Source organism: Alligator mississippiensis, chromosome 13 (assembly GCF_030867095.1).
Source record: "Alligator mississippiensis isolate rAllMis1 chromosome 13, rAllMis1, whole genome shotgun sequence".
Taxonomy (NCBI): domain Eukaryota; kingdom Metazoa; phylum Chordata; order Crocodylia; family Alligatoridae; genus Alligator; species Alligator mississippiensis.
Window position 1 is genome coordinate 11,921,091 of NC_081836.1, and position 11,692 is coordinate 11,932,782.

Below are 11,692 nucleotides of genomic sequence, written 5' to 3' on the forward strand. Positions count from 1 at the left end.
TACTCATATCTCAACACTCCCACTGGAATGAAAGGTTAAGTGTTTCAGTCTGATTTAGGTCTGTCTCCGTGAAATACTCCACTGAACATTTTCTGCTGGACATTATTGAAAGCGGAGCAGCAAAATCTCTCATAAAGAAAATGGAACCATTTTTCTTTATCTCAGTAAGGTCACACTTTCAGCCCAGCCTCCCCTTCCTGCTTAAGGCTTATCCTAAAATGCAGACATGTAACCTCCTGGGCACGAGATGTTCTTCAGCGTACAATGGAAAGTCACAGATGCACTAAGCTGTGGGCTGGCAGATCTCCTTGCGATTCTACTTCACAAGTGTATGAGCAAACTGTATGGGGTAGGTGCCAGTATTAGCCAGAAGGTCCCTAATCTCTAGCCAGATGCTGACACTTGTACCCTTCACAGGGAACCAGCAGCTGCAATTCCAGTCAGCTACTGCTGCAGGTGGCATGGAGATGGGATCAGATCCTCTAGCTATTGCGAGCTTCTGGGCGTCAAGCCAGAGCGAAGGCTACAGGGCATCCCCTCAGAGGGCCAGGACAGAAGAGACAGCAAGCAGGGCAGGAAAACTGCATCTGCAGAATTGCAGGGAGAGAACCTGCTCCCTCACCCCAGTGTGTGTGAGGGGTAAAAGGAGTGATCACAGCTAGTTAAGTCAGCTTGTCTCTGCTCCATGGGAAGGCCTGACCCAATTGAAGCCAGGAAGCTTCCTCTGTGCTTGCCACAGCTCTTGCTCCTGCTCTCTTGCACTGCTTTGCAACTCCTCCAGGCTATGGAAGAGTTGCACTGATGGGAACCCAAGGGAAGGGGAGGCTACAAGGACCAGGCATAGAGGGCGAGAAAGGGAGGCCAGCAGACTGTTACTGGTTTCCTTCACGGCAGCTGAGGTTGTGCCGTAAACCTACCAACAGCCAAACGCCACTCCACTGAGCTCTGCTACCATAACCCAAATGCAGCAAACTCTCCCTTGGCAGCACAGACTCCGTGTCTGATTCTGTAGATGCCACCTAGCGGCCATTCAAGGCTGTACCTGCTCAAGGGACTCGGCCTGACCAGCAGCTTGCACCAGGGGCAGCCAAGAGCACTTGCATAGCAGAAAATAAAACGTGGTGCTCTAGCTGATAGGGAAGAAGTGATACACGCTTATAGAGGATGTACCGCTGCATCACCTGGAGATGTAGACCTATAAATAGAGAGGAGCAGGGTAACTGGACCGGGGAACGCAGGCTACCGGAGCTGGAACTAGTATGAAGTAGGCTTGTGACAAAACGTGCATCTACATCTTTTACAGAGAATCTTCAATGCGGCTTAATCTTCCCGCAGGCCAGAGGGTGGGGAGAAGCCAGTCCATCTGGACAGGCTCAGTCGGGGACACACACCCACGCCTCTGCTCCCACCAAAGAAACACACAGACCCACCAGATTGTCACCTTACCAACCAGAGCCAACCGTTTAATTGACTGCAAGGGAGCAACAACCGCATGGTGACAGTACTGGGGGAGGATCCCGACTGTGCAGCGGTAGTGCAGAGCTCAGAACGAGGACCCAGGAGGTGGAACCGAGCCCGTGCGACCCCAAAGGACACACCATGAAGCCGAGGAGCTTGGGTAAGAACTCCCTTGTCCCAACACATCTCCCCAAAGACCAACAACTCCCCGGGCCCAAGTCTTCCAACCATGGCTAAGAGGCAGTGGCCGTTGCGAGAGGCTGGCTCCTGTCTTCAGTCATGGCTGCTGTGCATGAGGCAATGGATCTAAGGTGTATAATTTATATATTATATCAAAGCGCCTTTTGCCAGATGGAGGAACATTCTTTGGAATTGGTCCGATGGCAGGTTTAAGAGCAGGCATCTCCCTTGTTAGTACCTCGGCACTATTTTTGACCAATTAAAAAAAAAAAAAAATCACTAAACTTCGCTACCAGCCAGTGGGCTGGTATTTAATACTGCTTTTCCACCAGGATTGGAGGGATACCTATTGTGAATGGCAACAGACTGGACAAAGCGCAACTCTGCCAAGTAAACCATGGAGTGGGCACCAGAAGTCCCAGGAGAAGGGAGTGTAGCAACAGTTTGGGCCGGGTACCAGTAACAATATCTCAGCAGCAGAGCTCTCTGAAAAGAGAGCAGGCTGGCTCCTCACACAAACCCCTTTCCCTGTGCTTAAGGCGGTTAGTGAACCGTCTGGACCGTTCCCAAGTGGCAGAAGATTGCTAGACAGAAATACATGTCAGTTATAAATACACGGTGTGAGCTGGGGGCAGGGCCGGGGAAGGGAAGAGAGCAGGAACAGAGGGAGGAGACATCTTACATTCCCAGTACTGGAAAGAACAGTTTTGACCCCGAGCAACAAGCCGCTGGAGCACCGACAGTCTCATCTGGCTCATGCCCTGCCATCTCGAACGCGTCGTCAAAAGGAATGTTGGCTGGCGAAGGGTGAAATCCCAGGGCTCGGGGAAGAGTCTGTAGCCTGCTGGGACAGTCCTTGTGCGGCACCGCTGAAGATCCTGGGGTCCAGCTCGAGGGAGGAAGCAGCATCCCAGCCTCACACGTTGCTCAGCTCCTGCAGGCAGCCCGGAGGCAACAAGTCGGTTTGGGGCCCAGAGAAACAGCAAGAGGCTTTGCTCTCTACTAGAACTGGGCTGGGTGGCTGGACACAGTTACAGCATCAGCAGGCATGCAGCGGTGCCCCCGGTTCCTGGGATGCACTGAGGGCGTCTCCTTCTGGGGAGCGGCACCTTCAGGACTGGCAGCACACTTGGAGCACCGACAGTTCAAAACATAGGCGAACCCTTGGGCAGCGCGGGCGGATGTTCATCTCAGAGCATCACCACTCCCATGCTCGTGCCCTCGGCTCGTGCCAGCATCTGCTGCCCAGCCAACCCCTTGTGCAGGGTCTCTAGCGAAGAGCTGGTCTGTCCTAGAGACTTGGGGGAATCAAAAGCACATTCCTGCTCAGGCAGACTCCAAGGCCAAGGCTCTAATGTGACACACTGAGGAGCAGCATATTTATTCAATGCACTGCTAAGGCAGTGGAGTCCATGAATCCCCCTCTGCCCCCACAGGTCAGGGCCACCAGCTTCACGGGTAGCTCCAGCCTCGCTCCCCAAGCAGTTCGGTGTGCTCTGTGCTGCATGGACATGGTACAGATTCCCCCCTAAACCCCAAGAGCCCCAAGCCTGACTCAGGCAGGCTCCCCCAAGGACCGAGAGGGGACAGACATCCTGATTGCCTGCTCTCCCAGCATGACGAGTTCCATGGGCTTTGGAGCACAGGGAGGTTCCCAAACAGGCTCTGAGCATTCCCTGCCCAGCAAGGACCCTGGCATTCCCATGGGGAGCTGCACAACGTAGATGCCAAAAGCATCCCTGCAGGGGGAACCCTTAGGCCTCAACAGCAGCCACGCACCATGCCGGGGGCATGTCCTGCCCCTCTAGCCCAGCTGTGCTTACCTTCCGTGCAAACTCAGGCAGGATGAAGGCAGCCCGGTGGATGTCTGAGTTGTAGTACTTGAGGCTCATCTCTTCCACTTGCTGCTGCGAGAGCTGCTGCACGGGATCCCGGAAGTTTGTGTTCTGCAAAGAACAAGCCAGCTTGCACCCTGGAGTTCGTGCTGCAGTTGCTGGGAGCGGACAGCGACAGCACAGTGCAGTTTCTATTTGTGCCCCTCTCCATCATGGGACCGCAGGCCCGGCACAGCCACAGCCCCGAACAGCCTGGGTCTTGCGAAGCCACATTCATGTGACTCCCCCTTCATCACAGAGCCCATGTGGGGAACCTGCATGACCAGGGACCACCCACATGAGCTGGCATCAACTGGAGCTTTTGCGACATGACTGTGCCCCTGAGAATCAAGCTCTTGACTCCTTAGGGCAGGATCCACCTCTGCGATCTCCCCAGCATGTTGCTAGCACCTCAAACAAGCTGACCACAGCAGAAAGATGCGGCTTGGAACTGTGAACCAACCAAACGGCCCAGCCAGCCTAGCTGTAGTTCAGCAGGGCAGAGGAAAGCACAGCGGATTAAGGCCTGGTAATAGATAAATATCCTTTCCCTTCCAAGTCAGCAGTTCAAATCCAACCCAGCTGTTTACATGCAGTGACTGGGGATATGCCTGCAAAGCATTTGGTCTCCTGGCACACAAGGGTCTTCATTGTAACACCCAGCAATCAAGGGCAGGGCTTGAATGAGCTGTGGAGACTGGCCTCTCCCTTCACTGCTTGGGGTGGCCTTCCTGGGTCTGGCCTGGGCCTCTAAAAGAAGCCTGTGTAATACCAGACACTCAACATTATCCTGCTGTCCCAATGCTGGCACGTGCCAGAGTGTGCGGTCATGCTGCTGTCAGTGCTGGGCCAGGGCCAAGAGCGCTGGATCACAGCTGCTGGGCCCTGGACTTGTAGTGGCCAGCACAGGACAAAGCCCACGGTTGAGCATCACATGGGTGACACGAGCAGGTGGCAGGGGGAATTCAGATACTCACTGGATTCTTACTGCACAGCATGAAGCCAATCTGCCCGCTGGGGTAGGTAGGGATTGTGCAATAGGCGTACTCCACCACAGGGAACAGAGACTTGCAGAACTGACGCATCTCCTTAATGAGATCCAGATGCAGCCACTGGCACTCGCCTACGCAGGGAAAGAAGGACCTCAGAGCAGCTCATCGCCACCTCCAGCTTTGAGCTGAGAGGAATCAAGGTGACATCTGGGCTCTGCGCTTTACAGTGTTACTGCTCCTGCGATTTTCATCAGCAGACCCAGGCTGTTGGGGGTCCAAAGGCAGGTCCTGGGGAAGGGCACCGCAAAGGCACAGGCAGACTCCAAGACATTTCACAGAGTTATGGAAAGTTGTTTTCCAGTGTGTCAGGACAAAGCTCTCCCCAGCCTTGGCTCTTTGCTGCCCCCCCTGAGGCTGTGGCTGGTGATGAAAACATATGTAAGGTACAGCCTCAGTCAAGTGGGGACAAGATCTACAGGCCCAGGCCAAGTCAGTTATAATTTGCACTGACAGAAGTGGGGAAAAGCCCCCCGCAAAAACCCACACTTTACCAGGAGCAGCAGCGCATTACTTTGACCCGACTCTGTAGTGTCTGTATAGATCGGGTGCTTCACTGGGGCTTTTTGGTGCTTATCTGAAGCAGCAAATCTACATACAAGTGCCAAAACCCCGCCACTAAAACGCCCAATTTTTATAGATATTGGGAAAGCCGGGTCCAACTAATGCGCTGCATTTTCTGGGTGTGTGTTGGGTTTGGTGTGGGCGCCAAGTTTAAAGTAAAGCACATTCCTCCCCCCCCATGTGTCTGCAAGCAAGTAGGGTGACCATATGTCTTGGACTGGCTGGGATAGCCCCAGATTTCAAAGGCCAGTCCACTGAAAATTAAAACAAGAATCCTGGGTAAGGAGGCCCAGTGGCAGGAGTTATGAAACAGAAAGTCCTATCAGACAGCAAAACTGTGTTTGTAGATTAGCTTGATTAGTGGAACAACCATTGAAAGTGGGATTGTTAACCCCTGTGAAGAAAAGAATGGGTTATTAATGAGCCACTGACTCCTTACCTGCTCAAACAGTAATACCAGTGGTAGCGGCAGTGTCCCAAGTTCCCCACATGGTCACCCTAGTTAGAACAGGACCTCAGTTCACCGAGCTTCCTTCCCTGCTCTCACAGCTACCTGACCCCTGGCTGCAACTGTGCTGCGTCAGACTTCCTGAGCGACCACAAGCAAGGTGCTTAGTCCATTCCCCCATTGCCACGATGAGGATAACAGCCTAGCCTCATGTGCCAGCAGTAGCAAAGACAAACACACAGGACTGCAGGGCACTTTACTATGGAGCAGGTGGGGCATTAAACAGACCGTCACTGTTGCAGAGAGCATCAGACCTAAGGATTTGGGCTGCTGGTAGCTTCATGAAAAACCAGACCAGACCGAGATCCACTGAGACCCAGGGAATAGCTGATCTGCACCTTGCTGCTTAGAACTGCTTTGAGGGTCAGACTAGATGATCTGTTCAGGTCCCTTCTGACCCCAAACTACTATGAAACTCCCTCTAATCCCAGCAACGAGCCACAGATTATGCTCCACGTTGCTAGCATCATGCAGCTGTGTCCCCAGAAGCCAGTGCCCTCACTAGCCAACCCCCCATTTGCACAGTGATGGATTTGCTACGCACGGACTGGTTTCCATTCAGGTGAGGAATCTCCTGCCTGGTCTCACCTTGGCAGCAGAGGATGCCATCCTTTCGCAGAGCTGTCTTCATCAGCTCGTAGTAGGATTCTTTGAACAAGCTCTCGGCAGGACCTGGGGGCAAAAAGTCAGAGATGACTCATGGCCCTGACTATCCCCCTGTGTATCCATGACTGCCCTAGCTGGCTTCTGAACCCCCAGATTTGGTGCTGGGTGAAGCCTCAACCCTACAGCAAGGAAAGGGTTTTGAACTGCAGGCACCCTGGCACGCTGCCTTGAGGAAGTGGGTTGGGGTGGGGTGGGAGAGGAGAGGAGAGGAGGATCATTTTGGCAGTGTATGGTGCAATACCAGCCCTCTTCTTAGGGAACTGGGGGAGCCTGCTTCAAGGGCTGGAACGCTGCGGAGGTGGGGAGGATCCCTCCAATCCTAAAATTGGCGAGTGACTACAGGTGACACCGAGATCAGCTCCTGGCGCTGGGACAGTGCTCAGAGCGGGAGTCAGGATGGACAGCTGGCTGGAGGTCTCATTCTTGGTCCAGCAAATGAAGTGTTCTGATACTCCATCCCACACCCCAGGGGCTGAACACACAGAGGAAAGAACAGCTCCAGCGTTTGTGTGCACTTGCCCCACGCAGTACGTTCCCCGTCCGAGGAACCAAAGTCAGCAGAAGCCTTGTGCCATCAGGGTGGAAAAGGACAGAGAAGAGCTGTGACAAAGGAGCACTGCCTGGAGGTGGCGCAAGAGGAGATGACAGACAGGCCTGAGGAGGAGGACGGAGAGCCTGTGTGATGGCACCACGAGTCATCTGGGATCTTACCCACAGGGTCGGAGGAGTCTGTGATAATCACATCAAAGGCTTCTTGGTTCTGCTGCATGAACTCAAAGCCATCACCGATGCGCAGGGTCAGCTTTGGGCTGGAGTACCCCACCGCCATGCCCTGGAGGTATTGCTTAGACACCTTAATCACATCCTGCAAACGCAAGCAGAGGCAGCGTGTCAGTAAAGCACGTGGCCTCCTTACTAACCCACCACGGAGCCAGTCTCTCCGCGAGCACGGGGCAAAGCCGGAGCTGATGGTTGGGTGAATCATTTCCTTCCACACCCTCAGCTCCAGCCCCCAACACAAGGTGCTCAAAAGCAGCCCGTCTCCAGCCTTACGGCCAGCGCGCACCAGACAGCCCTTCCCCAGGCCTCTGGGCTCTGCTCTGTGCCAAGCCCAGCCAGGGGAATTCAGCACCGTTTCAGAGACACCACGAGGAGCCGCAAGGATCAGGTTACAGCCCTGACTGCTCTCCTCCCCCCTCCCGTGTCATTGGCAAAGGTGGATCTCAACCCCAGATGCAGGTTTTGAAATACCCTAGAAAAAAAAACCTGCTGGCACGGCTACACCAGAAACGCTCCCATCCCATCCCATCCCATCCCTGCCCCTGAGCCCTTCACCCCCGTGCAAGCGCAAAGCCTTCTTTGCCCTCCGCCGCGTTCGGCTCCGCCCGGGCCCAGAGCCCTTCCCTCCGGCAGCTGCGGGAAGCCTCCCCCCGCGGCGCCACGTACCTCGTCGATCTCGCACTGCACCACCGACTCCACGGACGGGTGCTTCACCACCTCGCGCAGCACCCCGCCGTCCCCGCCGCCGATGATCAGCACCTGCTGGGGAAGGAGGCGGAGGTGGCCGGGGTCGGGGCGGCGGGGAGCGGGGCGGTGCGGGGAGGAGCGGGGGCGGGCGCGGGCTCACCTTGCGGGGGCTGGGGTGGCTGCAGAGCGGCAGGTTGGCGATCATCTCCTGGTAGGAGAACTCGTCGCGCTCCGTGCACTGGATCACGCCGTCCAGCACCAGCACGTTGCCGTACGTCTTGCTGCGGGGCCGAGGCAGGGCGTGAGCGCCGCCCCGGCCCGGTCCCCGGCCCCGGCCCCGTCCCCCCGGCCCGGCCCGGCCCCTGGCGCCCGGCACCTGCGGAAGACGAGGATCTCCTGGAAGCGCGAGCGCTTGGCGTAGAGCAGCTCGTCCACCTGCAGCGACATGGCCTGGCCCGGCCACAGGCTGCAGGTCTCGCGGAACCAGCCCTCGCGGATGGCGGCGCTCGGGGCCTGCTGCGGCCGCTCCGGCTCCATGCCGCGGCCCCGCCGCACCTGCCCGCGCGGCGCAGCCGACCCGGCCCTGGGGCCCAATGACGCGCCGCGCCGGCCGCCCGCGGCCAATGCGCGTCGAGCGCCCGCCCCCCGGCGGCCTCGCCATTGGCCCGCGGTCGGCGCAGCCTCGCTGAGCCGCGCCAGCATGTTAGTACGGCCCGCGCCGTGGGGGCCACGTGGGGGCGCGCCAGCGAGAGCCGGCCGCCGGGGGGCGGGGCCTGCGGCCGGGGGGCGGGGCTCGGCGCACAAAGGCGGCCGGGGGGCGGGCCCGGGGATGCTGCGGACGCCGGGGAGCAGCAGTGCCACGTTTCTGGACACGGGCCGCAGGGGACGAACCTGTCCTGGCTGCTGGGCTGGAGGATCCTCCTTTCCCCCCCTAGCCTCCGGGTTGGGAGGGCACAGGGCAAGGCCACCCCCAGACAGCTCGAGTCCCGGGCAGGCGTCAGCTTTGTGGAGACCTCTCCGGCCTACGGCAGGGTAGATGCGCATTGGCGGACTAGCGCAACCAGCTGCACCGAGAGGGAGCACAAGTTTGCGACCCCCACTCCCTCCTTCTGACGGAGGAAGTGGAGCCGGGGCCAGGTGGGAGAGCAGCGGGGTGGAGAGGCACCGAGCGCTGCGCTCGGTCGGCCGTGACGAAGGACAAGACACCGGGAAGAGAACTGAATATCGGCAACTGCGGAGGATTCGGCACGGCTCCTCCCCTCGGCCCCCCGACCGGGTTGGGAAGATTTCGTAGTGACCTGCCTGTATCCGCTCATAGACAATACTGGTCTCGGTCTTCAACTCAGCCCCGGTTGCACTATGAATGCTGCTCCTATCATCTGGAATAAATTGTTTAAAAAATGAAAGGCAAGAATAGCTCCAACAGGTCAATTATCCTGATGATCAGGATGCTCTAATGTACGACTAGACAGGATCTGGAAAGAAGTTTCGACATAAAGCTGGTGTGCAGAGCACCTCCCCGCAAAAAAAGATGGCCCGATTCTGCACCAGGTACATGTGCTGCCTAGTAACTTACTTGGGCGAGTGACTGTCCTCCCAGCCGGCTTCCTTAAGCGCTGGTCACACCGGACAGGCCAGAGTCGCAGAGAAGCAGGGCTGGAAGGGACCGCCGAGGGTCTAGTACAGCCCCTTGTCTGGGACAATATCATCCCTATCCAAACTAGCCCATACAAGCCACCATTTAAACTCTACAGAAAACCACCATCAACCTGCCACAGGTCAAACTGGGGAATGACAGCAGCCTGCTTCTATGAAATCTTGCCAATATTTGCTCAAGAGATCCTGGGTTGCACAAAATCCAATCCTCTTGGAGACTGGAGGCCTAACAGAAAGATCAAGAGATAATCCATACACCACTTTCATCCAGAGATGCTTAGAGCTACTAGTTTGCTTTCTAGTGCTATGTTCCTGTAAAGCAAAATGGGTGTTTATAAGTGCTCTACTAAAACAATTCTTTATGAAAACTATTAAGCATGACACAACTGGCGCACACATTTCAACAAGGGAGGCAACCATACTTAAATTCAAAAGGTTAGCTGTTCTCTTTACCAAAAGATCAAATCGCTTCTGAGTTGCTAAGAAAGAGGTAATTACTGCACAGTAATTAACATGTTGATTGAGAAGATATGACTAATGAATTTGAGTGACTGACTGGACACACCTTAGAGGGGCCTAATTTTCAGAAAATCAGAGCCATTTAAAGGCACATTAACTAAAGCATCCCAAATCACACCCCATTTTTTTTAAATTAATTTATGTTTCAATGCCAAGATGCTAGGAAAGTAATTTCCATTCTGCTGATAATGTGCCCTGGAACACATCCAAAATCGTTATAAAACACTGGGCACAAAATTTCAAAGAACAGGCTGAAAAGCCACACAAAAAGAGCAGTTATCAAAACTGAGTTTTTAGGCCAAAATGTTTTTCTTGGGTGGTTTTTATGCATTACAGGACTGCAGCATATCACTGCACCTGAATGACAGCTGTAATTGCGCATCGGTAGACAGAAAGAACATGCATAGATTTGCCAGTCATCTTCATTAAGAACGTTTTTTAAAACCCGAGGCAGCAAGCCCCAATTCAAAAAGGGGAAAAAGGAAGAAAATTAAGAGCACCTTTGAAAACGTTACATTGTATACACTTCTAAATGAGGGAAGAGAGGCCATAGAAACCCCAGGATTTTTTAATCTCCGCAGCCAATGGAGCTCTCAATAAAGTCACTGCTACCTCAATTAAAAAAGATAGCAGAGGTGGCAAAGCTGAAAGGAAATTGCAATTGACAGCAGCAGCGACTGTTGAAAGTGGGCTGTGGGAATGGCACATAATATTCATAAGGAAAATTGCTTTCCAATTACCTCTCTTCAAAGAGACACTGCAGGCATATAATGTTCTTCTGTACAAATGAATTTTAGGAGTAGGAAAGGACAGAGCTGCGATGCTCCACAGTGCAACTTGGCTGACACTATTCATGGCAAAACTCCTACACTTACACCCCCCCCAAAATAACCCAGATCAAAAAATAAACCAAAAACAGGCCTGGAAATAAGCAGAAGAGATGGGCACTCTTGTGAGCTGAAGCTCTTGGAGTACAAGTGCCCCATATTTTAGAGCACTGAAAGGGACTTTTTGAATTTACTCAGTTTCTATCACCCTGCCCTTGTTAACAGGTCAAGCTCCACAAGCACAAAAGGGTGGATAAAATAAGACTATGCAGATCTGAGCACAAAGGCTTGGATGGTAGGAACGTCTCCAGAGATCTGGGTTTCAGTGCCAGCCCTACCTGCAAGTTAGCTAAGTCACGCTGGCTCTGTGCTTCAGTTGCAACTGAGGCTACATACCTGTCTCAAGGTCATCACAAGCCTCCAGTCATTAGCATTTGGAACAAGGGTTGAGGTCGCAGATAGAAGTACCAAGTAGTGGGGGTGAGACTGCCAAGTCGATTCCTTCTTTGGTCCGTTCCAACCATTTTAACCTAGTTACGTTGCTCTCAGCAAGTCTGTGCATCACCTCTGTACTGTTTGGGCAAAGCAGCTACTGCTGATTTTCAGTTCAAAAGTACTTGCATTCTTTCCTCTCTTACAGAACACATGAGATTACTGCTTGGGAACCAAATACATTGTCTGCATTACTGTATTGTAAAGAGGAGGCAGGATGGGCAGTTCTGTGGGTGCACAATATCTATGGTACTCAGGAGCTGTGGCCCTACTTGCTTCTCAGACACGGTGCGGTATGTCTGCCAAGCCAGACACCTGCCATGTTTGTCCCATGTCCATCCAAGACAATGGAGTCTGCTTTTCCCTACAGCACAGGCTGAGAACGGGCTTAGCCTGCAATGGAGCTTAAGGACTCCAGATACACTATCATGT

The 11,692-nt window shown here is 54.3% G+C and overlaps 1 protein-coding gene across 2 annotated transcripts; it reads right to left on the reverse strand.

The window, feature by feature from the left end:
• Positions 1-2,578: 2,578 nt before the first annotated feature.
• SRM (spermidine synthase) lies at positions 2,579-11,627 on the reverse strand. 2 transcript variants are annotated; one of them, XM_059716879.1, is made up of 8 exons: positions 8,143-8,370; positions 7,927-8,047; positions 7,746-7,838; positions 7,011-7,164; positions 6,222-6,305; positions 4,490-4,635; positions 3,462-3,584; positions 2,579-2,936 (listed from the first exon to the last, which is right to left on the reverse strand). In XM_059716879.1, the coding sequence occupies exons 1-8, from the start codon at positions 8,301-8,303 to the stop codon at positions 2,829-2,831; spliced, it is 990 nt and encodes a 329-aa protein (XP_059572862.1). In that variant the 5' UTR covers positions 8,304-8,370; the 3' UTR covers positions 2,579-2,828. The 2 variants fall into 2 exon arrangements, with proteins under 2 accessions (XP_059572862.1, XP_059572863.1); XM_059716880.1 differs by lacking the exons at positions 2,579-2,936; positions 3,462-3,584; positions 4,490-4,635 and adding an exon at positions 4,643-5,623 and having other exon boundaries at positions 7,746-7,841; positions 8,143-11,627.
• Positions 11,628-11,692: the final 65 nt, after the last annotated feature.